Source organism: Dendrobates tinctorius, unplaced genomic scaffold, assembly GCF_039654945.1.
Source record: "Dendrobates tinctorius isolate UK_male_01 unplaced genomic scaffold, ASM3965494v1 ptg000022l, whole genome shotgun sequence".
NCBI lineage: Eukaryota > Metazoa > Chordata > Amphibia > Anura > Dendrobatidae > Dendrobates > Dendrobates tinctorius.
Window position 1 is genome coordinate 92,198,552 of NW_027361690.1, and position 26,412 is coordinate 92,224,963.

Genomic DNA, 26,412 nt, shown 5'->3' on the forward strand with positions numbered 1-26,412 from the left:
CCACATAACACTGGTACTGGCCCACATAACACTGGTACTGGCCCACATAGCACCGGTACTGGCCCACATAACACTGGTACTGGCCCACATAACACTGGTACTAGCCCACATAACACTGGTGCTGGCCCACATAACACTGGTGCTGGCCCACATAACACTGGTACTGGCCCACATAACACTGGTACTGGCCCACATAACACTGGTACTGGCCCACATAGCCCTGGTCCTAGCCCACATAACACTGGTACTAGCCCACATAGCCCTGGTACTAGCCCACATAGCCCTGGTACTAGCCCACATAACACTGGTACTGGCCCACATAACACTGGTACTGGCCCACATAACACTGGTACTGGCCCACATAGCCCTGGTCCTAGCCCACATAACACTGGTACTAGCCCACATAGCCCTGGTCCTAGCCCACATAACACTGGTACTAGCCCACATAGCCCTGGTACTAGCCCACATAACACTGGTACTGGCCCACATAACACTGGTACTGGCCCACATAGCACCGGTACTAGCCCACATAGCCCTGGTCCTAGCCCACATAACACTGGTACTAGCCCACATAGCCCTGGTCCTAGCCCACATAACACTGGTACTAGCCCACATAGCCCTGGTACTAGCCCACATAACACTGGTACTGGCCCACATAACACTGGTACTGGCCCACATAACACTGGTACTAGCCTTGCCCATAACTGTGGGTGCCCTCCCATGCCAGGGTGCAGCTAGTACCCCAATAGTGGTACCAGAGCTCACAGCTTACCCTTCCAGGTCTGTTATTTGTAGTGTTACAACCTATTACTGGCACAGAATACAAACTTTTGTACGCTGTGTGGAAAGTAACGCAGTGTATGAATATCAGTCTGCACCATCACCCACGCAAGAGAAAGTGGCCAGTGGCCAGAGAGGACCGCGTCACCAGGCGCATTAATCTTCCGTCCATGTCAATCACCTTCCGCCCCGCCCTGTCGCCTACCGTAGTCTCTGGCCTATATGCGATGCATGGAACGTGACGTCACTAAACGGGGCGGAGCTCCAGGGGTGTTTGCGGGACATGGTGGGAGTGACCGGTGCCAGGGGCGGAGGAATACCCCCAGAGGGAGGGGAGGTGACGCGCTCGGGCCGAGAGGGGGGGATATGAAAAGTTAGGAGAGAATTGTAGGTGCTAGGCAGAGGGAGAGAGAGAGAGTGGAGAAGTGCTGGCGATGAGCGGCAGGTAGAGGTGCGACCCCGGAGGACACAGGCGTGTGACAAGCAGCCCCGACTCTCCTTCTAGCCCGCATCTTTACCACAGGGGGCTGCCATGTCCTCCATTCTGCCCTTCACTCCCCCAATCGTGAAGAGACTGCTGGGCTGGAAGAAGGGCGAGCAGAATGGCCAGGAGGAGAAGTGGTGTGAGAAGGCGGTGAAGAGCCTGGTGAAGAAGCTGAAGAAGACCGGCCAGCTGGACGAGCTGGAGAAAGCGCTGGCGACCCAGAGCATCAGCACCAAGTGCATCACCATCCCCAGGTGAGGGCAGGGCGGGGGCACCTCCATGCCAGGGGCACGTACACTCACTGTACCCGGGCTAGTGGGGGCACAGTCACTGTACCCGGGCTAGTGGGGGCACACTCACTGTACCCGGGCTAGTGGGGGCACAGTCACTGTACCCGGGCTAGTGGGGGCACACTCACTGTACCCGGGCTAGTGGGGGCACACTCACTGTACCCGGGCTAGAGGGGGCACACTCACTGTACCCGGGCTAGTGGGGGCACACTCACTGTACCCGGGCTAGTGGGGGCACACTCACTGTACCCGGGCTAGTGGGGGCACACTCACTGTACCCGGGCTAGTGGGGGCACACTCACTGTACCCGGGCTAGTGGGGGCACACTCACTGTACCCGGGCTAGTGGGGGCACACTCACTGTACCCGGGCTAGTGGGGGCACACTCACTGTACCCGGGCTAGTGGGGGCACACTCACTGTACCCGGGCTAGTGGGGGCACACTCACTGTACCCGGGCTAGTGGGGGCACACTCACTGTACCCGGGCTAGTGGGGGCACACTCACTGTACCCGGGCTAGTGGGGGCACACTCACTGTACCCGGGCTAGTGGGGGCACACTCGCTGTACCCGGGCTAGAGGGGGCACACTCACTGTACCCGGGCTAGAGGGGGCACACTCACTGTACCCGGGCTAGTGGGGGCACAGTCACTGTACCCGGGCTAGTGGGGGCACACTCACTGTACCCGGGCTAGTGGGGGCACACTCACTGTACCCGGGCTAGTGGGGGCACAGTCACTGTACCCGGGCTAGTGGGGGCACAGTCACTGTACCCGGGCTAGTGGGGGCACAGTCACTGTACCCGGGCTAGAGGGGGCACACTCACTGTACCCGGGCTAGAGGGGGCACACTCACTGTACCCGGGCTAGTGGGGGCACAGTCACTGTACCCGGCCTAGTGGGGGCACACTCACTGTACCCCGGCCTAGTGGGGGCACACTCACTGTACCCCGGCCTAGTGGGGGCACACTCACTGTACCCCGGCCTAGTGGGGGCACACTCACTGTACCCCGGCCTAGTGGGGGCACACTCACTGTACCCCGGGCTAGAGGGGGCACACTCGCTGTACCCGGGCTAGTGGGGGCACAGTCGCTGTACCCGGGCTAGTGGGGGCACAGTCGCTGTACCCGGGCTAGTGGGGGCACAGTCGCTGTACCTGAACTAGTGGGGAGACAGTCGCTGTACCCGGGCTAGTGGGGGCACAGTCGCTGTACCCGGGCTAGTGGGGAGACAGTCGCTGTACCGGGGCTAGTGGGGGCACAGTCGCTGTACCGGGGCTAGTGGGGGCACAGTCGCTGTACCGGGGCTAGTGGGGGCACAGTCGCTGTACCGGGGCTAGTGGGGAGACAGTCGCTGTACCGGGGCTAGTGGGGAGACAGTCGCTGTACCGGGGCTAGTGGGGAGACAGTCGCTGTACCGGGGCTAGTGGGGGCACAGTCTCTGTACCCGGGCTAGTGGGGGCACAGTCTCTGTACCCGGGCTAGTGGGGGCACAGTCGCTGTACCCGGGCTAGTGGGGGCACAGTCGCTGTACCCGGGCTAGTGGGGGCACAGTCGCTGTACCCGGACTAGTGGGGGCACAGTCGCTGTACCCGGGCTAGTGGTGGCACAGTCGCTGTACCCGTGCTAGTGGGGAGACAGTCGCTGTAGCCGGGCTAGTGGGGGCACAGTCGCTGTAGCCGGGCTAGTGGGGGCACAGTCGCTGTACCCGGGCTAGAGGGGGCACAGTCGCTGTACCCGGGTGTAGTCTGGTGCCCCCTGTGCCTGGTTTGTTCTAGTACTTGTACCCACAACATATAGTCAGCGCCTATGAGAACTGCGTGACAACCAGCCTGCGATTAATGCTCGGCGAGACTCTGATACTTTACCTTCCGCTATACCAGCGGCTCCACACGTAGTGGGTTGGCTGTGGAAAATTTCTGCAGTTAAACAGGGAAATACAGACAGAATTGTGTGCATTTCGTTGCAGGGAAAAAAGTAAAATACGCAATTATTTTGTTTTCTCCAAAAGCGAGTGGCACTTTGTGGAAGGAGCCGTACCACGCACGGACACGGCAAGGTGTAGTTGTGAGTTTCTAGTGCCCCCCAGTATGTGCTGCCTAAGGCTGGTTTCACATTAGTGTTTTTTAGCGCAGTGCATCGTGCGCGTCCATGCGCCATGCGCCGCCCCTATGTTTAAAATGGCGGGCGCATGGTCTAGCGTTTGCACGCGCTCATATGCGTTTTTTTGTAGTGTGCGCCCAGGCGCGCCTGACGCGACCTGTTGCATTTTTGGGTCCGTCCAATGGCGTAAAAAAAAACGCATGCGCACGGAATGCGGAAAAATAACATATTACAGTCTATGGGAACGCAGGCGTGCGCATGGATATGCGCACGCCTGCGTTTGAAATCGCATGTGTTTTAAGAGTTAACATGGCTAGAAACTGGTTAAAACGCGTGCGCCTAAAAATCGCAAACGCATGCAAAACGCATGATGCGCTTTTTGCATGCGTTTCTATTGCGCGCGAAGCGCAGTGCTAAAAAACACTAATGTGAAACTAGCCTAATAGATCAGGTGCATCTTACTCCAGTGTAAGCGGAAATCTCCGTCAGTGGGTGAAAAATCCATCCACCCAATCCACCCATGCAGATTTTACTGTTGATCCGTGGAATTTCATTGTAGAGTTATTGTGCATTTTTACTTCCAAACAATCACAAAAAAATCTGCAATATGTGACATGAATCGACGTCCTGAGGTCGTATATACCCACACAAAGCAGATATCACATATCAAAGATTTCTGCAGTATTGGATGGGATTTGTAAAACACTCACACTTCCCTCTACCAGATTTGTTGTGTGTAAATCCACATGCAAAATTGCCAACAGAGACATCATTGCCAAGGGAATCCCCTCTCTTATATACGTCACCATCATGGGTTGTCTTACATCATGAACACTTATTTTACATACCTCCTCCCCACCCCCTAACAAAGCGGCCTTCCAGTCCTGGGTGATCTGCCCCAGCACGGCCCATTGGCTGAGACAGGACAGTAGACAGAATGCTGTTAGTTTTTGTAACGGGTGGTAATCACATGCGGGCACCCTGTGTGGGCGAGTACTGGGTCTATAAGTACTTGAGAGCTAAGAGGCCTTTACCAGTGACAGGTTCCCTTTAAGTTAAAGGTCCCCATGAGCTAATCGCGGGGGGACTGTGGCTGTAACTAAAATAAAAAAAAGGTTCTATTGATGGGATTTGCACAGTCACGTCTACAGATATAGTTGAGTTTTCTACACGAGGTCCAAGGGATTGGCATAAATGGAACTTCTGGTAGTTGTCAGATACTTTACCAACACTTGGTGCTGATGAGGCATCTGGTAATCTATGGTCCCGATGATGCATAGTAGATCTTTTTCAATTCCGGATTGCACACCCCTCTCCCTCCATATATTAATATCCTATTTTGTGGATGCAGTGAAATCAGTTGCATTTGAAGGGGTTCTGTCTCCCCCAAACAGCAAATTCAGCAACTTAAATTCTTACAAAGGGGTCGGAAAAATCATACCAGTTACATACATATAAGAGTTGTAGTTGACAAAAAATTACCTTAAACCAATATGCAAATCAGGGCACTTCAGCGCACCCTTATTGTGGCCAATATTTCAGTGCACCATTATGCCCTACGATTTGTATAGCTAGCACTGTCCCTGATCTTGATTTACACCACTGGTGTTCACACAGTCAACACTCCCTTACGGTGCGTGCAGACGCTGCGGAATCCGCTGCGGATTAATCCGCACTGATTTTGCAAATCCGCAGGTCAAAAGTGGAGATAGGAAACCGCTGCGGATTCCGCAGAAAGAATTGACATGTCAATTCTTTCTGCGGTTTCAAAACTGCAGGAAAACCGCGCGGATTTATCCGCACCATCTACACAGCGGTTTTTGGTTACCATTCATTTGAATGGTACTGTACATCGCAGCTAAAACTGCTGCGGGTCCGCAGCGGCCAAAACCGCTGCGGAAGTGCAGCGGAATCCGCAGCGTGTGCACATACCCTTAGGGCCCTTTCACATGTTCATGTCTCCAGTACGTGTGGTGACAATTTTCACATGTACTGGAGACACTGACACATAGACACATTGAGATCGACGTTGCTGTGCACATATCCGTGTATTTCCACGGACCGTGTGACCCACACGTAGACATGTCCGTTTTTTACTGGCAGCACGGGCGGCAAAACGTCCCACAAACGTGCACACAGGTGACACACTGGGATGTCATCCATGATGTGACACGTCCCAGTGCCTTAGAAGAAGCGTTACAGTAACCGCTGTTCTTCAGCGCTGTGTGCTGAAGACGGCCCTCATCATTCTCCCTGGGGGAGAATGATGAGAATTGTATTCAGGTAAGCACAATGACAGCAGACAGCTGATGGGACTATTACTCCCATCAGCCTACTCCTGCTGCTGCTAATAACATTGAGAGCAGGAGTGGATAATGGGCATGTTCATCACCCGCCACCTGCGCTTTTAATAAACACCGGCATGGGTTCCCCTGTGTTTTCTATAACCAGCCAGGCAAAACTCACAGCTGGGGGCTGCAACCCTCAGCTGTCAGCGTTAGCAAGGCTAGTTATCAAGAATAGAGGGGTCCCCAATTTTTTTTTTTTTAATTATTTAAATAAATAATTTAAAATAAATGGCGTGGCGTCCCCCACATTTTTGACAACCAGCTTTGCTAAAGTTGACAGCTGGAGGTGGATATTGGCCCCTCCCAGCCTAAAAATATCAGCCCTCAGCTGTCCAGAAAATGCACATCTATTAGATGCGCCAATTCTGGCACTTTGCCAGACTCCTCCCACCTGTAGCGGTGGCAAGTGGGCTTCATATTTGTGGAGTTGATGTCACCTTTGTATTGTCAGGTGACATCAAGCCCATGGCTTAGTAATGGAGAGACATTTATTAAAACACCTATCCATTACTAATTCTATAGTTATCTGGTAAATAAACACACAGCAAATATAAAGTCTTTTATTAAAAATAAAACAAAACACAGTTTTCCATTTTTATTTAAAAACTAGCTGAAGAGCCCGGCGCTGCCCGGGCATAGTAACTAACTGTGGTTAGTTATAACAAATTATAATTATCCTCCATCCCATAGTCCCGTGCCCATATACCCATCATACATATCCACGATCCCATAGGCCTGTGCCCATATACCCATCATACATATCCTCCATCCCATAGTCGAGTGCCCATATACCCATCACACATCCTCCATCCCATAGTCCCATGCCCGTATACGCATCATACATATTCTCCATCCCATAGTCCCATGCCCATATACCCATCATACATATTCGCCATCCCATAGTCGAGTGCCCATATACCCATCACACATCCTCCATCCCATAGTCCCATGCCCGTATACCCATCATATATATTCTCCATCCCATAGTCCCATGCCCATATACCCATCATACATATTCGCCATCCCATAGTCGAGTGCCCATATACCCATCACACATCCTTCATCTCATAGTCCCATGCCCATATACCCATCATATATATCCTCCACATATCTGCCATCCCATAGTCCCGTGCCCATATACCCATCATACATATCCTCCATCCCATAGTCCAGTGCCCATATACCCATCACACATCCTCCATCCCATAGTCAACCATTATGACATAATGAGCGGCGGGGCTTGATACACACACACTTTTTCCCCATTATGTAGATAGGGGCAAAATTGTTTGGTGAATTGGAACGCGCGGGGTTAAAATTTCGCCTCACAACATAACTTAGGACACTCTCGGGGTCCAGTCGTGTGACTGCCAAATTTTGTGGCTGTAGCTGCGACGGTGCGGATGCCAATCCCGGACATACACACATACATACACACACTTGAGCTTTATATATTAGATAACAAACACAGTTATACTCACCTAACGCCTAATTCCACTGAATCCATTGTCTATTGTAATAAAAATGAAATAAAAAAACAACAATTTCCCACACCTGTCCGACGTTCTGTCCCATGCCGTAATCCATGTCTGGTGGATAAACAGTTTTCAATTTGGACGTGCCAAGATGCGACCTTCCAGGCTGAGAACCACTGGTGAATGAGCAGCTGTGAGCGCAGCCTCAGTGACTGGTGTTGACGTTAACGAGGTTACTGCCGGTCAGTGAGGCTGCGTTCCCAGCTGGGCTGAACTTGCGGTGGCCTCAGCACCTTGGGAAAAAGTCAGTGATGAGGTCACCGCAGTTTAGCTCAGTGAGTTCACAGCAGATCACAGTGTGACTTTCTCACCGTGATCTGCAATGAAGTCACTGAAGTTAAGGGCCCGTTACACACAGCGATCTCGCTGGCGAGATCGCTGATTTTGTGACACGTCAGCGATCTCTCCAGCGAGATCGCTGTGTGTGACATCCAGCAGCGATCGGCCCCCCTACCGAGTATCGCTGATCGTGCAGGATCGTCCTGGGCCATTTTTTCATCGCTGGTCTCCCGTTGGCCAGCACGCATCGCTGCTTGTGGCAGTGGGAGCCTGCGATGAGCGACGCTGCACGCTGGTTACCAATGTAAACATCGGGTTTCTAAGGGTTGCGGGGCCCCTAGAAACCCGATGTTTACCCTAGATACCAGCGTGCACTGCAGGCAGGGCGGGAGGTGGAGGCAGAGCGGCACACAGACCGGAGTAGCAGATAGCAGAGCTACGCCGGTCTGTCTGTGCGCCGCTCTGCCTCCACCTTCCGCCCTGCCTGCAGTGCACGCTGGTATCTAGGGTAAACATCGGGTTTCTAAGGGCCCCGCAGCCCTTAGAAACCCGATGTTTACGTTGGTAACCTGCGTTCTCGCTGGTCCTGATCGCTGGAGGGGCTGTCTATGTGACAGCTCACCAGCGATCAGCTAACAAAGTCCCAGCGATCCCATCCACGTCGGATCATGGGTGGGATCGCTGGGACATCGTTATGTGTAACGGTACCCTTAGGGAGCAGCAACTGTGAGAAAGCCAGTTGTGTCAATAAAGCTCAGGGACGTGCTAGATAGGCAAATTGGAGGGTGTAAAGCTGCACCATGATGTTGGCCACGCCAAGGCTGCACCATGACGTTGGCACGCCAAGTCTGCACCGAGACTTTGGCCTCTCCAAGGCTGCACCGAAGCACCCTCATTTGCATATGGATTAAAAGTTATTTTTTTTCCTTTCGACAACTGCTATAGTATGTTGGGTTATGATCTTTTTAAGGGCTAAGTCCAATTGTTTCAGTAGCTACATTTGCAGCTTGGGGATGACAAACAGTTGTTTGTTTGGGCCTTGTGAGGACATTCTCCTGCATCTCTCAGTTTTCCGATTGCAAATTCATTGGCACTGGCATGTCACCCAAGGTGTCTGGAACTATTCTTCCAGCTTTCTACCTTATTTTTGAGAGGCAGGCACATAATCTGCATGTTCCAAAGGTGTCCCAGGCAGGGAGGACATGTGAGTACATGCATAAGGCTGGATAGGGGGGCAGGCTGGGCTCAGTGCTGAGAATAGTACAGTTGTAAAGCTGGATTTTAGCCATTCTTCACTGAAGGTATAATCCAATTGAAAGAATTTCTTTTCTCTAAATACACAACCCCCAGCGGTTATGTCATCTGTAGATGGCGTTCATTTATCTAGGACACAGATCACCTAATTCAGTGCCCTCTAAATAGGACCTAAACAAAGTGGTAAACGGCGTCTTTAAAATGCATCCGTGCAGCTACTTCACCACTGTACCCTGCAGAGCGGTGCTCCTGGACTACCGCCTGTACAGGAAACTGAGGCCCCTTCTCCCGCTATCTGAGCAAAATGATCCGTCGGGTTGGTCTCAGATCATAGCACGTTTGCCTTTCTTGTCTAGTGTCTGTAGCTGAAGCTGTGTGGATTTTTAATTTTTTTTTTCAATTAGTAGAGGGAGACAAGCAGCTGAAGACACTTGTGAAAGCTGCTTATCTCCCTGCACAGTGATCAGGTAGGATCAAATCCAGCAGTGGTCAGTCTTCTTGGTGACATCTGAGGTCAGGTCCACACTGTGTCTGTGCTTGTTCAGCTGGTAGCTGTCTCTCCCAAATCCTTGCCATACACCTGAATGCCGAGATCAGCCAAGCATTTGGGTTTTCAGTTGGGAGAGCGGATGACAGTCTTATCTCCCAGATAAAGGATTGGGTGTTCAGAGTCGGAAGGTCCCAGTGAGATCGTCTGGTTTTGCCTTCTGTAATGTGTATGTGGTGCTTTTAACATTTCTTGCAGATAATGGTATCTCTCCAATTGCTGCAAGGACTGATAATGTTGGACCGTCACACATAGCGATCTCGCATCGCTGCGTGTGAAAGGCGGGAGACCAGCAAGCAGGAGCTGGTAACTAAGGTACACATCGGGTTTCTAAGGGGGCGCGCTGTGCCTAGAAACCCAATGTGTACCTTAGTTACCAGCGTGCTTATGCAGGGAGCTGGTAACCAAGGTACACATCGGGTTTCTAAGTGATGCACGCCCCTTAGAAACCCGATGTGTACGTTAGTTACCAGCTCCCTGCATCAGCGCGCTGGTAACTAAGGTGCACAGCGACGCCGCGCGCTCATCGTCGCTGGTGAAGCTGTCTGTGTGACAGCTCACCAGCGATCATGTAGCGACTCACCAGCGACCCTGACACGTTGATATCGTTGTCGGGATCGCTGGTGAGTCGCTATGTGTGACAGGGCCCTCCAGACAAGCATACAAGTGAATGTGTTTTCTATGTGCGGAAAACACAATGGTGAACATATCATTGGTGCAACCTGGGTAGCGACGCAAGGGTCCGAGAGGTGAGGGGGCCTGATTCTGTCTCCAAAGCAGGAGGAACTGTACATTATGAGGAACTATTGGACTGTAAAGGGCCCATATATATTGTTCTTGCACAGGGTCCCTTTTCTGTCTGTGTCCCCTCCTGGGAAAAAGGATATGATCTGGACAGTACAAGGACAAATAAAGTCAATGTGGTAATCCATTGATGGACTGCGTGTAAAAGATCACATCTTGCACTACTTTGATCCATATTTCGGATCAGACTTGCCCATTATAAGTCAGTGGGTGTGCAAAAAACTGATCACATATAGGTTACCATCCGCACGCCATGAGATTTTTATGGATCCATTGCATTCGTAGACATAGCAGACTGTATTGGCCTTTTATCATTTATTAAATTCTTGATGTAAATAGTGGATGCCATATGGACATGATGTGGCTGTAAAAACCGACATAAGGATGACACACAGATGACAATACAGAAGGAAATTTATTTTTTTTTTTCTGGATAAAAATGGACGATTTTGTTGATGATTTTGTATGTGCTCGTCTGATTGAGCCCTAAGACTGGGACACTGCTCCTAGAAATAATGAAGAGCATTTATGTACTTGACTTTCACAGTTCAGAGTTTGACCATACACATGCAAATTGCTGTAGAATATCTTAATTTCCAAACTGATCATTTTCTCATAGCTGATCTCTCAAACGCCAGGCAGTGGCTTATTCACCCCCTGTGTTGAATAGTGAGCATGTATTTCTGGGCCGCTCCAGCTGTCTGGCTATGGCTACATGCACAGCACTGCAGTTGTACTGGCCTCAGAGATTCCCCAACCACATTGTTCTATCCACCGCTCAGATGTTTGTTGTTAAACTATGTGATTCAAGTGCAGATGGTGGCAACATTTTATTCATATGCAAGTTGGATGTTCATGTCTGAACCCCCGCAGGAGTAAATGTGAATTAAGCCGGGGTCACACTTGCGAGTGCAATGTGAGAAACTCGCGCCAGTCTCTCGCACTGCACTCGCAAGTGTGACCCTGGCCTTAGGCAGATATATACAGTGCTCCCCCCACTCACTTCTGGTACAGACCGACTCCAGATGAAACCTACCTAAGTCACATCAGGCAGTGAGTGATATTGATGACCTTTCTTGGATATAAATCTGTATTTACAAAATTAGACTTCAATTCAATAAACGGTAAGGCTATATGGGCAAGCCGATTGGTTGTTAATAAAAAAAATCAGCAATCACTTGATTTTGCAGAACAGCTCACAGCAATGCCTTTACAATTGGCCGCATGATTTTATGGCTGAAACAACTGTTCTGAAAATCAAGTAATTGCTTAATTAGCCATTAATTGTTGCCTGCGCGTGGTCACACCTCGGCCACAACTAGGCAACCACATCTATCCTTGGTGGGTGTCCAGACTTGCCATGACATGTGCTTTAATTCTGTACTCATACATGTAACCTGCCGGTCTGTAGCGTTGCGATATGGATGCCCAGGTGCCAGGCTTACTCTCTGCACTTTGTACAACTCTGTCTTGGAAGGTGAAACCTTCTGCTTTTGATTGAGCAGTGCCACCCGAGTTACATATGGTTACAGCTAGGACATGGCGGTCCACTTCCAATGCTTCACCTTTGGCCCTGGCTGTGTAATCGTGTGTTTACTGCCTGCTCATTCACCAGCAGATCAGGGATTGTATATCCCGGCATGTGTCTGTCTCATACTCTGTACAGTCTTGGGTTTGTTTATACGTGGTGCTCGTGTGTAGTAAGGAGCGGCGGTGGTGATAGATACCAGTGAGCCTTGCCCAGATGTGGTAAGACATGCCTATCAGATTGTGACTCATTGGTTCTGACATCTACTAGATAATCCTCCTCTGCTGAAATGTATTGATAAAAGTCTGCTCCTCCATCTCTCCAGCCTTACTGAAATATCTGATCAGTGCAAGGAGAGATCTCATTGCTTCTGCACGTGCGGATCCCTTCCCATCATTATATGAAGGCCGGAGAAATGGGAAAGATTATTTCATTTTGAAATCCCTTCAGAAAATGACTTGTAGGCTGAGATATACTTCAACATTGTAAAATGTAATATGTAATTTCTTACCTTTCCTATTATCATAATTTTTTTGAAGGGAAAAAAAATATATGCATAAATCTTCTTTAAAGGGCTTGTTCACTACTGGGCAACCTCTTAATAGCAGCAGTCTGGAGCATAAAATCAAAAAGTGGATACCTGTCTCTTGGACCATTGGCGCTCCTGAGATCCTCCCGCTGTCTCTCCCTGCAGGCACTTAACATTGTTATTTCATGTGATCGCTGCAGCCAATGTCCGGTGACCACTGGAAGGGACAGTGGGGAGATCGCAGGTCCGGCACAGTGTGGGAGGCAAGTAAGCACATTTTTTATTTTCTGCACCAGACTGCAGCTATTAGTAAAGGATTGTAAAGTAGAGGACATCTCCTTTGAACAATGTTACTGTGTAATAGTTAAACGGTTCTACCAAGATTGTAAGTTTTCAGTTATAACTGACTGATTGCTGGGGATCCAACCACTGGGACCTCCTGCCACCACCAAGAATGGGGTCCAGATATCATCCACTTGTAACCAATCCTCTCTAAGAAAAAAAACAACTGGATTCTTTTTTTTTAACCAGAGTAAAAACAGATTCACACTTTAGTTTTCGTACATATAGTGCCCAATTCATCAAAGGTTTTATGCCATTATTCTAAAGACGTGCATGCCCATATGTGGGGGGTTAGTCTTGGGGTCCCGTTTCACATAGCGACGCACCAGCGATCCCGACAACGATACGACCTGGTACATGGTTGCTAGTATGATGTCAAACAGGCAAATCTCTTCAACGACGCAGCAACGATCCGGCGATCCATATAACGACCTCGGCGGTCATTGGGACCTTGTCACACAGCAGCTATTCTGAACGATTCCAGCCTGCGTCCCTGAGTTCTGCGTCGCCAACGAGGTCGCTCGTTAAACACAGCGATGCATGCTGGCCAGCGGGACGCCGACGATGAAAAAACGGCCCAGGACATTCAAGCACGATCAGCGATATCCAGTAGGGGAGCCGGTCGCCGCTATGTGTCACATGTGGCGGGATCTCTGTTTCGTCACAAAATTGGTGACGTGCTAGCGATCTCGCTATGTGAGACGGGGCCTTTACAGACAGATTCCCTGTCAGTATGTACAGTACAGTTGACTCCCTTTTAACACGACTTGACTGAGATAGTGAATACAGGAGACTATGGTGTTGGTCTTTGCATATATTCGGTACTTAATGCAGCGCAGCATAGTGATAATTGATCTACCGCACACCACGCTGCCTGTTTTCCCTGAGTATATATCTTTGGAAATGGCAGATACTTTCATGAAGGTTAAATGAACATCAGGAGCAGAATTCAGCAGGAAAGCGTTGGCTGGCATGTGTGGCCTGACCCTAGCACCTACTACTAAGGCTGAACTACAGGGAGGGGAACTGGAAGTCTGGGGCACAGCGGCGTTTGCTGGGCAGCAGACACTTCGGTCTTGTAGAGATTGCTGACCTGACTGGCTGGAGTCATGTTGTTGTCGTCTGCTCTTCACCCAAAAATAGGACAGACGGAGGTGACAACCTTAAGACTCAGGTGATCGCCACTTGCTGCAATGTCATGTACTGATATCTATGTTATCTCTGAAGCCGCTATGCCCATAATACAACTCTCCAATAGCCTTACCCTACATTGCATGATGGATCGGGATATTTTGCTATATATCACAATCGAATAAATTGTATTACCTCGTAAGCTGAAAATGGCATATGATGTAAAGTCTGGGATACAGATTTCAGGACTGTGTCACTTATTAGGCTGTGTGCTGTTGTTTCCATACAATGAAGGTTTTATCACCAAGAAATAATCACTGCCTGGACTACTGCTCATGTAAGCCCTGGTCCAACTACGCTCTATTTCTGATAAACAGCACACTGTCAATAGACTACATAGAGAGCCTGGTGTGGGTGGGGCTAGCTCTTTGAGCTCTGCTACATCTAAAAACTGTTGATTGTGTCACAACTACTGCACCCAGTAAACTAAGTGATACATCGTTGGAATCAGGTTCTCTTTTTCTACATCATGCTGCTCTCAGATGAGGTAGCTAAAATCTGGTGACAGATTCCCTTTAACAGAACAGTCGCCTTCTAGATGTATATTCTGCCATGCAGTTGAATTTAATCTGCCAATCCTGGGAGCAGTCATTTAATAAGGCTTCCCGAATGCCAGAATCCATAGGACTCCCTTTAACAGAGCTGTGTATTACTTACCTTCCAGCGACATGCCCAGCGTGATCTAATTACAGAAAGTTCCCAGAATGTCAGAGTTGAGACGCAGGATCCTGGTCCAGCGGGGTCACCATGTCGTAGTTCGTGCCCTGCTAACCTCCTTCTTCCTGTCTATGCCTCATCTCATTGGTAGGCTCGTCACAATAGTGACATCACGCCAGGCCTACAAATCGGAGAAGGGAATACTGGCAGGTAGGAGGAGGCTTGCAGGGCTCTGGTTGGCAGCCATTGACTACCAATATGGCCTCTGAATCAGGGAATCATCTCTACTTAATATAAGGGTCAATTACTGGCTGCCCGCATAACTATAGGAACTGTCTCTGGCGGTTACTGGAATAAAGCCATATTTTTTGTCACCTGCATATTGCTCAGCACCATAGCTCGGTCTACTTGTAGATATTCTCACCAGAAAGTGTGGATGAGCTGCAGAGATTTCTGAGCCTCCTGAGGACTTGGCATAACAAGTTAGAGGGCCGTACGTTTCAATGTTTAAATTCAGTATAATTGCCGTCTTGTTAAACCCCCCATCCTGTTGTATCAGGTTGCAATATAAGAGCCCCGTTTCAATTAATGATAACCATCTGTACATGTGGATTTCTGTATATACAGATGTTATTCTCACTACGAAACCCTCACCGTGCAGAGGGGGCGAGGAGCAGCCGCGTAGATGTGTTCCCTTTTATTGCCTCCCGCAGCTGCACTTCCCTACTCAAAAAACAAATTTTCAAGTCTAAATGTAGAATAGCGCGAGCGAACGCGAATGCTTTTTTGCAAATGAAAGCATAGAGTTTTTCACTTAATGATCATCAGCCCCTGTGCAAAGGGTTAATGGGGCAGCATTTAGATGGAAGTGCTCAAATTGTTTTGGTTGCATTCCAGAATTGCAAATAAAAACAGTTCTTGGCGAGAAAGGAAGTTGCTTTCTTTGTAAATGAAATCAAGGGTTAACGCCTGGTTGACTCTCTGGGCCTGTGACCTTCAGTTTCTCTCATTAGAGTGTCAGCTCTGGGAAAATAATAGTCCAGCGAAATCTCCGTTCTCTGCTGCTGTTCTGCGTTTCTGGCTGTCTGGAGCGGTCATGCTTTTCTCTCCTATCTGTCGATTTTCTTTGTGGTCCAAAGAGATGAAATGGCTAGTTCTTTGTGATTGGGGAATTAGATTCTGGCGTGTCTTAAGTCTAGATAGCAACAGTAAAATATGTGTGTTATTAAAGAAGTACACCTCCCATCAAAATTTGTATCCTCTTAATATATTTGATTTTTTTTTTTTTTTTTACACCAAATAGTAAGGACTTCATAAATCTCTTTAAATAAGAATCCAGAAAGGTTAGTTTCCCAGTGAGAGATTAATCAGCACCGGGATTTTTCCAGCCTCGTGTTATTTCACACTGCAGCACAGTTAGGATTGTATTTTTCCCAATGCATCTACATTTTGCTTTCGGGGTGACGAAGGACTTTGAACGCTTGTTCCATTGTGATCCTTAGCGAATGCACCCCAAATAGCTGAGCAGCCTTGTGGTTGGTGTGAGTTTCCCCAACAGAAGCTTCTTTCCATTGCTCAGGCAATAAATAGTTTTTCTCCTTAACCACAAACCATGTGACTTTGGAATCTGTGCGCAGGGAGTGGTGCACACACAGCTACTCCTGTGTACGCTCTGCCCATTCCCCTGCCTTCTCACTGGAGGCTGTCTGTACGGAGCCACCATATAGTTAGATCCATTGGATGCTCAGCAGATTTGGGGTGCTGCGACTCTTTATCGGACGCTAAATCTCACAAATTGTAATCTGTTTAATACACCGGAGAAGAGTTTCTCCTAATGATATTTGGGGAATCTACTGTAACCCGTGCCAGACACATTCATCCATGTGTCACTCTCCATAAAGGGGAGACAAAAAAGGGAATAACATAAAAGATGTTTACTACGACCACAACCCGCAACTGCTACTTTTCCTTTTCTTGATGGGAAATACGTGGTTAAGTAATTATATTATATGTGATATCTGACCACTCAAAGTGTCTTGTATTATTTTGAGGCCGTCACTGCTTAGAAAATATTTTGCTGTGCCCACTAGCCGTGAGCATCTATGTTCAGCAAGCTCGCCTAGAGCCATGCTTACCCCCCTGAATTAGGCCTCGCTGGTGATTCCGCAACCTGACATTTTGGTTCAGGACTTAGAAGCTAAAGCATACTCCATCCAAGAAAACTCATATGATGAACATTTTAGCCTGTCAGACAATTTTATAGTGTTAATAGCACCTTCAAGGGAGTCTGTCAGCAGTTTTTTGCTATGCAATGTGAAGACAGCAGGAGATAGCAGCTGAGATACAAATTTCAACGGTGTGTCACTTATTAGGCTGTGTGCTGTGGTTTACTTACAGTGAAGGTTTTATCACCAGGACATTATCACTGCCCTGGACTGGTGCACTAGTGAGCAGTTGTCCAACTCTGCCCTCTCCTCTGATAAGCAGTTCACTGTCAGGCTGAGTGCAGACGGAGTTTTGAGCCCTGCGGATTTTTCTGTGCAGAATGGAAGAAAACCGCAGGTCAAATGACCTGCATTTTTCCTGCGGATTTCTTCCATTTTTCACGCGGTTTTCATGCGGATTTTGTGCGGTTTTCCATTGCGGTCTTCCCCCTGCGGATTTGGTAACAGGGGAGATAGAAAACCGCACAAAAGAAGCAACATGCTGCGGATTTTGTACCGCAGGAAAACCGCGCGGAAAAATCCGCAGCGTCTGCACAGCGTTTTTTTTTTTCATTCATTTTAAAGGTACTGTACATCACAATGCGGATATGCAACGTTTCTGCGCGGTAAAATCCGCTGCGGAAACGCTGCAAATCTGCATCGTGTGCACATGGCCGTAATAGACAATGTACATAGAAAGCTAAAGTTTGGACAGGGTTAGTTTTTTCAGCTCTGCTACATCTAAGAACTCTGTTTGTATCACAACTGCTGCACCCAGTAAACTAATTGATACAATGTTGGAATCAGGGTCCCTTTCTCTTCTTTATTCTGCTCCTAGATGAGGTAGCAAAATTCTGGTGACAGTATCCCTTTAAATGCCATAAGGGGAGTTACATTGTCTTCTATATTTAAGGCTGTTGTTGGCAGAGGGTGGAGTTGGCAGGCAAAATTGATGAATACATTATATTGTCAAAATATATGACAATATGACTTTTTCACTGACTTGCTCCACATTATTTGCTGGTCTTGTGCCATAAACCTCATACATAGTCTATGAGCATTATAGATAAGTGTATGATCTCTGGGGTCTGATTGCTGGGGCCAACTATCGTCCCAAAGTCTCCGTGTGAATAGAGTGCTAATGAGCATATGCCAGCTCTGGTCCACTGACTGCCTGTAGGAGTGGTGGTCGCACATGCTCACTGTCTCTACATTCACATGGGGACCTTTGGGACACCCATTCTTAGAATCAGTAAGGGTCTCATCACCAAGACACCCCCCCCCTCCCCCTTGATTATATATTCATTATCTATCATGTGGATAGGTGATAAATGTTGTAAATGTGAAAACCTCCTTTAACCATCCAACCACAGTGAACAGCTGATGTGGAAGGTGTGATAATGAACACTCCCGTGGCATTAAAACTGCAGTGTATTTCTGTAAATGAAATGGCTGAGTGCTTATGTGTTTTCAGTACTGAGAGTGTAGTAAGGCTGTGTTTCCATGTATCTGACCATTAAAAAAGGGAATCTGTCAGCAGGAATTTGCTATGTAATCAGAAGACAGCATGAGGTAGGAATTAATAGGCAAAATTCAAGAATGTGTCAGGCTGTGTGCTGTTGTTTAGTTACACTAAGGGTTTTATCACCTGGTGATTACCATTCTTGTGACTAGCTGGTGTGTGTTTGCAAGTCCTCCTCCGCCCCCTCTGATTAGCAGCTTACTGTCAATATACAATGTACACAGAGAGTCTGGTGTGGGTGGGGTTAGCTTTCTCAGCTCTGCTGCTTTGCTAATACTAAAAACTCTTGATTTTGTCAGAACAGTTGCACTCAGTAAACTAAGTGATACGTCGCTGGATTCAGGGTCTGTTTGCCTACATCATGCTGCTTTCAGATAAAGTAGCAAAAACCCAGTGACATATTCCCTTTAATTGTAATCTGCTGCGGAATATGCTGGTGCTATACAAATAAAATAATATTTTTTTATTTTTATTATCTGACTTTTTTTCCCCTTCAGTGTTGTGTAGAAACTCTGAAGGAAAGTTCTTGTGTCAGATTGGTTTTAAAGCCGGGTGAATAAACACTGCATACGGTGTTTTCTGATTCGGGTTTGAACACCAGATTGGTGCACAACTCTGCATCTAATGTGTCCAGCGAAGGCATCAAATAACTGATCACACACAACTGATAAATGGAGACCTAAGCTAAGGGCAGATTCACTTATTCGGGGGCATTTATCAGACCCAAACTCAGCAGATAAATATATTTATTTTACTGCCTCTAAAGGAAATTTGTCACCTATTTTTGCTCTCTGAGCTGCAGCCACAGACCATCAGGGGCTTATCTACAGCATTCTGTAATGCTGTAGATAAGTCCGCGATGTAACCTGAAAAATAAGAAAAACAAGTTATATCATACTCACCCCGGCTTCCGATCCGGTCCGATGGGTGTCGCGGTCTGGTCCGGCGCCTCACATCTTCTAGCGATGACGTCCCCTTCCTTACTTCTGTCGCGGCTCCTGCGCAGGCGTACTTTATCTGCCCTGTTGAGGGCAGAGCAGAGTACTGCAGTGCACAGGCGCCGGACCTCTCTGACCTTTCCCGGTGCCTGCGCACTGCAGTACTCTGCTCTGCCCTCAATAGGGCAGACAAAGTACGCCTGCGCAGGAGCCACGACAGAAGTAAGGAGGAGGACGTCATCGCTAGAAGATGGGAGGGACCGGACAGAGACACTGACCGCACCCCCCAGTGAGTATAATCTAACTTGTTTGTTTTATCTTTCATGTTACATCGGGGGCTTAGCAACAGCATTACAGAATGCTGTATTATCTACAGCATTCTGTAATGCTGTTGCTAAGCCCCCGATGGCGGGGGCCATCGGGGGCGGTCCAAATGGCCATCCAAATGGCCACCGCCATCCAAATGGCGGTGGCCGCAGCTCATAGAGCAAAAATGGGGTGACAGATTCCCTTTAAATACCTCCATTAATTCCGCAGCACTGCTATGTCTTTGATTTGTGGGAGCCGGGAGGAAACCATAGAACCCGGAGGAAACCCACACAAACACGGGGAGAAGATACAAACTCCGTGCAGATGTTGTCCTTGCAAAATAACAGTGCTAACCACTGAGCCACCGTGCTGCATAGTTGCCCATCTAGAGTTGTGGCCAAAAGTATTGATACCCCTGCAATTTTGTCAGATAATACTCAGTTTCTTCCTGAAAATGATTGCAAACACAAATTCTTTGGTATTATTATCTTCATTTAATTTGTCTTGAATGAAAAAACACAAAAGAGAATGAAGCAAAAAGCAAAACATTGATCATTTCACACAAAACTCCAAAAATGGGCCAGACAAAAGTATTGACACCCTCAGCCTAATACTTGGTTGCACAACCTTTAGCCAAAATAACTGCGACCAACCGCTTCCGGTAACCATCAATGAGTTTCTTACAATGCTCTGCTGGAATTTTAGACCATTCTTCTTTGGCAAACTGCTCCAGGTCCCTGATATTAGAAGGGTGCCTTCTCCAAACTGCCATTTTTTAGATCTCTCCACAGGTGTTCTATGGGATTCAGGTCTGGACTCATTGCTGGCCACCTTAGAAGTCTCCAGTGCTTTCTCTCAAACCATTTTCTAGTGCTTTTTGAAGTGTGTTTTGGGTCATTGTCCTGCTGGAAGACCCATGACCTCTGAGGGAGACCCAGCTTTCTCACACTGGGCCCTACATTATGCTGCAAAATTTGTTGGTAGTCTTCAGACTTCATAATGCCATGCACACGGTCAAGCAGTCCAGTGCCAGAGGCAGCAAAGCAACCCCAAAACATCAGGGAACCTCTGCCATGTTTGACTGTAGGGACCATGTTTTTTTCTTTGAATGCCTCTTTTTTTTTTCTCCTGTAAACTCTATGTTGATGCCTTTGCCCAAAAAGCTCTACTTTTGTCTCATCTGACCAGAGAACATTCTTCCAAAACGTTTTAGGCTTTTTCAGGTAAGTTTTGGCAAACTCCAGCCTGGCTTTTTTATGTCTCGGGGTAAGAAGTGGGGTCTTCCTGGGTCTCCTACCATACAGTCCCTTTTCATTCAGATGCCGACGGATAGTACGGGTTGACACTGTTGTACCCTCGGACTGCAGGGCAGCTTGAACTTGTTTGGATGTTAGTCGAGGTTCTTTATCCAATATCCGCACAATCTTGCGTTGAAATCTCTTGTCAATTTTTCTTTTCCGTCCACATCTAGGGAGGTTAGCCACAGTGCCATGGGCTTTAAACTTCTTGATGACACTGCGCACGGTAGACATAGGAACATTCAGGTCTTTGGAGATGGACTTGTAGCCTTGAGATTGCTCATGCTTCCTCACAATTTGGTTTCTCAAGTCCTCAGACAGTTCTTTGGTCTTCTTTCTTTTCTCCATGCTCAATGTGGTACACACAAGGACACAGGACAGAGGTTGAGTCAACTTTAATCCATTTAATCCATGTCAACTGGCTGCAAGTGTGATTTAGTTATTGCCAACACCTGTTAGGTGCCACAGGTAAGTTACAGGTGCTGTTAATTACACAAATTAGAGAAGCACCACATGATTTTTCGAACAGTGCCAATACTTTTGTCCACCCTCTTTTTTATGTTTGGTGTGGAATTATATCCAATTTGGCTTTAGGACAATTCTTTTTGTGTTTTTTCATTTAAGACAAATTAAATGAAGATAATAATACCAAAGAAATTGTGTTTGCAATCATTTTCAGGAAGAAACTGAGTATTATCTGACAAACTTGCAGGGGTGTCAATACTTTTGGCCACAACTGTAATATGTAGGAGGCATTCTCATTCTCCCGTTAGATGATCTTTGCGTCGGTGTAGAGATAAGCCTCGGCCAGAGAAGTCACAGCGGCTTTCTGAGCATGCACCTGAGCCAAGCTTTTCTGTCTATGAGGGAGTTTTGGAAGATAGTAGATGGGTGAACATTCTTTTGGGTAAGAGATATGTAATGTGCATGGTCAGTTTTAGATTGTCAGACACTTTTGGTGGTGGCTTATCTCCCCTGAGAAATGTAATTTGCCCAATCTCTATCTGGCCAAGTCAGGAGTTCCCCATACACACAACTCTGATAACTGTATTTTTTAAGAGGACAGCTAGTTTACAGTTCTTTCTTTTTAGAAGGATGCAGGAAAGATATATAGCTTTGTACCGTGTTAGCCAGTAGCTAGAAAAATATGTGACTCTTCAGATGTTGTATTAGTCAATGCCGGATGAAGAGACCTGAGTAGTCTTGAAAGCTTGCAATGTGTTCCCATCTTTTCAGTTAGCCTTTAAAAGGTATCAACCACTGAGGACTCTCAATTCTAAATATTTTTGTGGAAGGAACCACTAATTAATATGTTATTCCAGTAAATTGCAGTCAATCCTTCTCAGTGGTCGTGGGTGCAGTAGGCGCGGAGTGCAGACAGCATCGGGGTGAGAGCTCCAGGCATTAATGCAATTAGTCTGAGCAGGAGGCTGGTTACAGTAATAGGCGGCACTCGCAGGTATCACATTGCTGCAGACAGTTTATTCAATCTCCACTCATGAACAGCGGGATTTCACTGTTCCACCTTAACTCTTTGCTCCCCTGCAAACGTTTTCACGTGCAAAAGAAGGGCTTCTCGTTTATTGGACACGTGGCAGCAATTTCTGGCAGGATCCCAGGTGTCGTATGAGGCATTTCCACCTTTATCTGTGTCATATTTGTTGTGGTGCATGGAGGTCCGTCTGTAGTCCATCATTAGGCTTAGGTCTATCAATAAAGAGAAGTCAAATGGTTTTCATTTTAACTAATGACATTAGACAAACAATATTGTTTGTGGATGATTTACTATCTGTATTCTTTATTATAGGCATGTTGTTCATTGTAGGATGGAGCATTTTGTGTGTCTATTGCTTATCCTTCATTAGGTCCAGGGAAAAGTTCATGTCAAAATAAAATTTTGTTAAATACAGTATTTCAGGAATTTCTTTTCTTTCTTTTTAATGGCTAATATTGCATTTTGTGGCATCAAGAATCAAAGAAAAAAAACCTATGAACTCAGAAAATTCCTGAAATACTGTATTTACCAAAATTTTATCAATTCTTCCCATTCACACAGCGGAGCTTTTTTCCTTCACTCATAGACATTAGACCAAAGTTGGTGAAAATGAACAAACTATCTTAGAATGTTTACAGAAAAATAACTTGTCATTGATCATGTATGACAAATGTGACCAACTGTAATGTCCGTTATGGACTAAAATTGTGTATAGGCAAGGTGATCATTAACTCCACAATCGTTGGCGCAGCTTTTGTTACACCATCGACCTACTTCTGTCTATTGCAATGTTCCCCAATTGTGTTTTATGTGAGTCCTCTAACATTGGTGTAAAAAAATACCTTAGTGTAAAAGGATGTTAAGTGTGGGATCTCGCATAAAGGGGTTCTCTGGTAACCATCGAGAGTCCACCAGCTACACGTGGCAGTATCGATTTGTGAAATCGAGGTTGTTTCTATCCTGTGGATTTTTCATCTGGATTTGCAGTTGGGAAATATTCACTATATTACAATAGCTGCAAACTGGATTCGATCAGATAAAATATTGAAATAAATCAGAGTGGAAATTGTCCTGCGGAGTGGGTTTTTATTTCTGCAGCATGTCAATTTCTGCTAGGGATGTTATGCTTTACAATGCATAGGATAAAATCTTCAGTAAAAATACAACTGATTTTTTTTTTATTTTTTTTATTTATCTTTTTACTTTACTTGCGGCTTTACCATTAGGTTTCATGCTAACATAGCTTTGAAACAGAGCACATATTTTCTATTCCTTTACCTTTCTTTTCTTTTTTGCGTTTCCTTTTTTCTTCTCTTTTCTCTTACACTAGGTATTGCTTAGCACGACCCTTCACTCTGGAACTAAAAATTGACTATATGTTGTTCATGTGAAGTAACTCGCTGTTCATATGTTCTGTTATTTTTGAGCTTCTTTTAAAGGGAATCTGTCACCCCATTTTTGGCCTATAAGCTGCCAGCACTGCCATCAGTGGCTTATCTACAGCATTCTGTAATGCTGTAGATAATCCCCCGATGTAACCTGAAAGATAAGAAAAACAAGTTAGATTATACTTACCGGGGGGGTGGGGTCGGGGACGGTGGGTGTTGCGGTCCGGGTCCTCCCATCTTCATATGATGCCGTCCTCCTTCTTACTTGTGCTGCGGCTCCGGCGCAGGCGTACTTTATCTGCCCTGTTGAGGGCAGAGTAAAAGTATTTCAGTGCTCAGGTGCCGGACCTCTCTGACCTTTCCCGGGACCTGCACACTGCAGTACTTTACTCTGCCCTCAACAGGACAGATATAGTACGCTTGCCCTGGAGCCACGGCAGAAGTAAGAAGGAGGACGTCATCGCTAGAAGATGGGAGGTGTCAGACCGGACCGCAACACCCACCGCACCCGACCACGCCCCCCCAGGTGAGTATAATCTTACTTGTTTTTCTTATCTTTAAGGTTACATCGGGGGCTTATCTATAGCATTGCAGAATCTGTAGATAAGCCCCTGATGGGGGTGCCGGCAGCTGATAGGGCTAAAATGGGGTGACAGATTCCCTTTAACGGCTTCAGGTTTCTAAAGACGCAAAGCCATTAATAGAAGTGACATGTCCAATTCAAGTTTTTTGCTTGAAAGCCAACCACTGTTCCATACATACACGTAAATAAGGGAAATAGCGCAAAAAATCTTAAGTGAGCCAGGAGAGGCGCTTCAGGAAAAACGCAGCCAGTGTCTTCATGATGTGCTTTCGGCTTGAAAAAAATAGGTTTGCCCCAGTTTAAAAGACGTTTTGGGGGTCATACCCTGAAGGTTACATTTATTTTTTTTCTCCTACATCCTCCACTGAGCTGAAAATTCAAGCTGTCTGGCCTCCCAAGAGTTCCGCATCGGCCTCCACAGCCTAGGAAAAAGAAGGGGAGCTGCTAAATTATCACTGCAGTTCCCTTGCCACCGGGGCTGTGGAGTCGGTAAGCCAAACCTCCAACTCTCCCAATGTCCCTGACTCCGGACCCCACAGCACTGGTCACTACTGAGCAGGTGCATAAAGTGCAGCACAGATTCAACTCATCTACGACCCCACAGCACTGGTCACTACTGAGCATGTACATAAAGGGCAGCACAGATTCATCTCATCTACGACCCCACAGCACTGGTCACTACTGAGCATGTACATAAAGGGCAGCACAGATTCATCTCATCTACGACCCCACAGCACTGGTCACTACTGAGCATGTACATAAAGTGCAGCACAGATTCATCTCATCTCCAGCCCCACAGCACTGGTCACTACTGAGCATGTACATAAAGTGCAGCACAGATTCATCTCCCCTACGACCCCACAGCACTGGTCACTACAGAGCATGTACATAAAGTGCAGCACAGATTCATCTCATCTACGACCCCACAGCCCTGGTCACTACTGAGCATGTACATAAAGTCAAGCACAGATTCATCTCACCTACGACCCCACAGCACTGGTCACTACTGAGCATGTACATAAAGTGCAGCACAGATTCATCTCACCTACGACCCCACAGCACTGGTCACTACTGAGCATGTATATAAAGTGCAGCACAGATTCATCTCATCTATGACCCACAGCACTGGTCACTACTGAGCATGTATATAAAGTGCAGCACAGATTCATCTCATCTACGACTCCACAGCACTGGTCACTACTGAGCATGGACATAAAGTGCAGCACAGATTCATCTCCACTAAAAGCTGAGATCGTTAGATCAGATACTGAACAGGCATTTGTAACATTCCCAAGTTATTATGAAAAAATTTACAGCACATCCTGCATTGTACTACTGTACCCAATTTATTGTATATTTTAGGAGTTAGTCCATTTTGTTCCGACTCCACCAAAATGGACACCGACTCTACAGCCCTTCTTGCCACAGCAGTGGCCATCTGAGATGCAGGAGGGCTAGAACGTTGGTCTCAGTGGAGGACACTAAATAGGATCACTGAGTATATATTACAGCTGTATAGTCACTTTTCAGTACCAAGATGTAGTGTGGCATTTACTGCAGTGCATATTTATATAGTTAATGTGTCACAAAAAAAGTTCCATTCATCAGAAGACTTTGATCCTGCGGCTCCTAACGTTGATTGCTATATTTCTTGATTTGTTGGTTCCTATTACTTTTAAGGTACTGTCACACTTAGCGATGTACCAGCGATCCCGACCAGCGATATGACGCTGTCAGGATCGCTGGTACATCGCTAAGTGGTCGCTAGTGAGCTGCCACATAGGCAGATCTCACCAGCGACATAGCAGGGGACGGGGATCGCTACTTACCTGTCAGACGCGGCGATCCTGCGTCCTCCCGCCCGGCTCCACGCGTCGCTCGTCGTCACAGCAGGAAGCGCTGCAGGAAGCTGACGACGAGAAACAGTCCTGAGCGTTCTCGCGCGATCAGCGATAAGCAGCGGGGGAGCCGGTCGTAGGTAAGTATCACACACACAGATATCGCTAGC

At 47.2% G+C, this 26,412-nt stretch overlaps 1 protein-coding gene across 4 annotated transcripts in view; it reads left to right on the top strand.

Annotated features, from left to right (window-relative positions):
- Positions 1–1,092: 1,092 nt before the first annotated feature.
- SMAD3 (SMAD family member 3) overlaps positions 1,093–26,412 on the top strand; it is a 121,935-nt gene continuing 96,615 nt past the window's right edge. Inside the window, exon 1 of one of the 4 annotated variants that reach the window (XM_073568921.1) lies at positions 1,093–1,518. In XM_073568921.1, the coding sequence (XP_073425022.1) occupies positions 1,313–1,518 (206 nt within the window). In that variant the 5' untranslated portion in view covers positions 1,093–1,312. The other 3 variants (XM_073568925.1, XM_073568924.1, XM_073568922.1) reach the window with 3 other exon arrangements.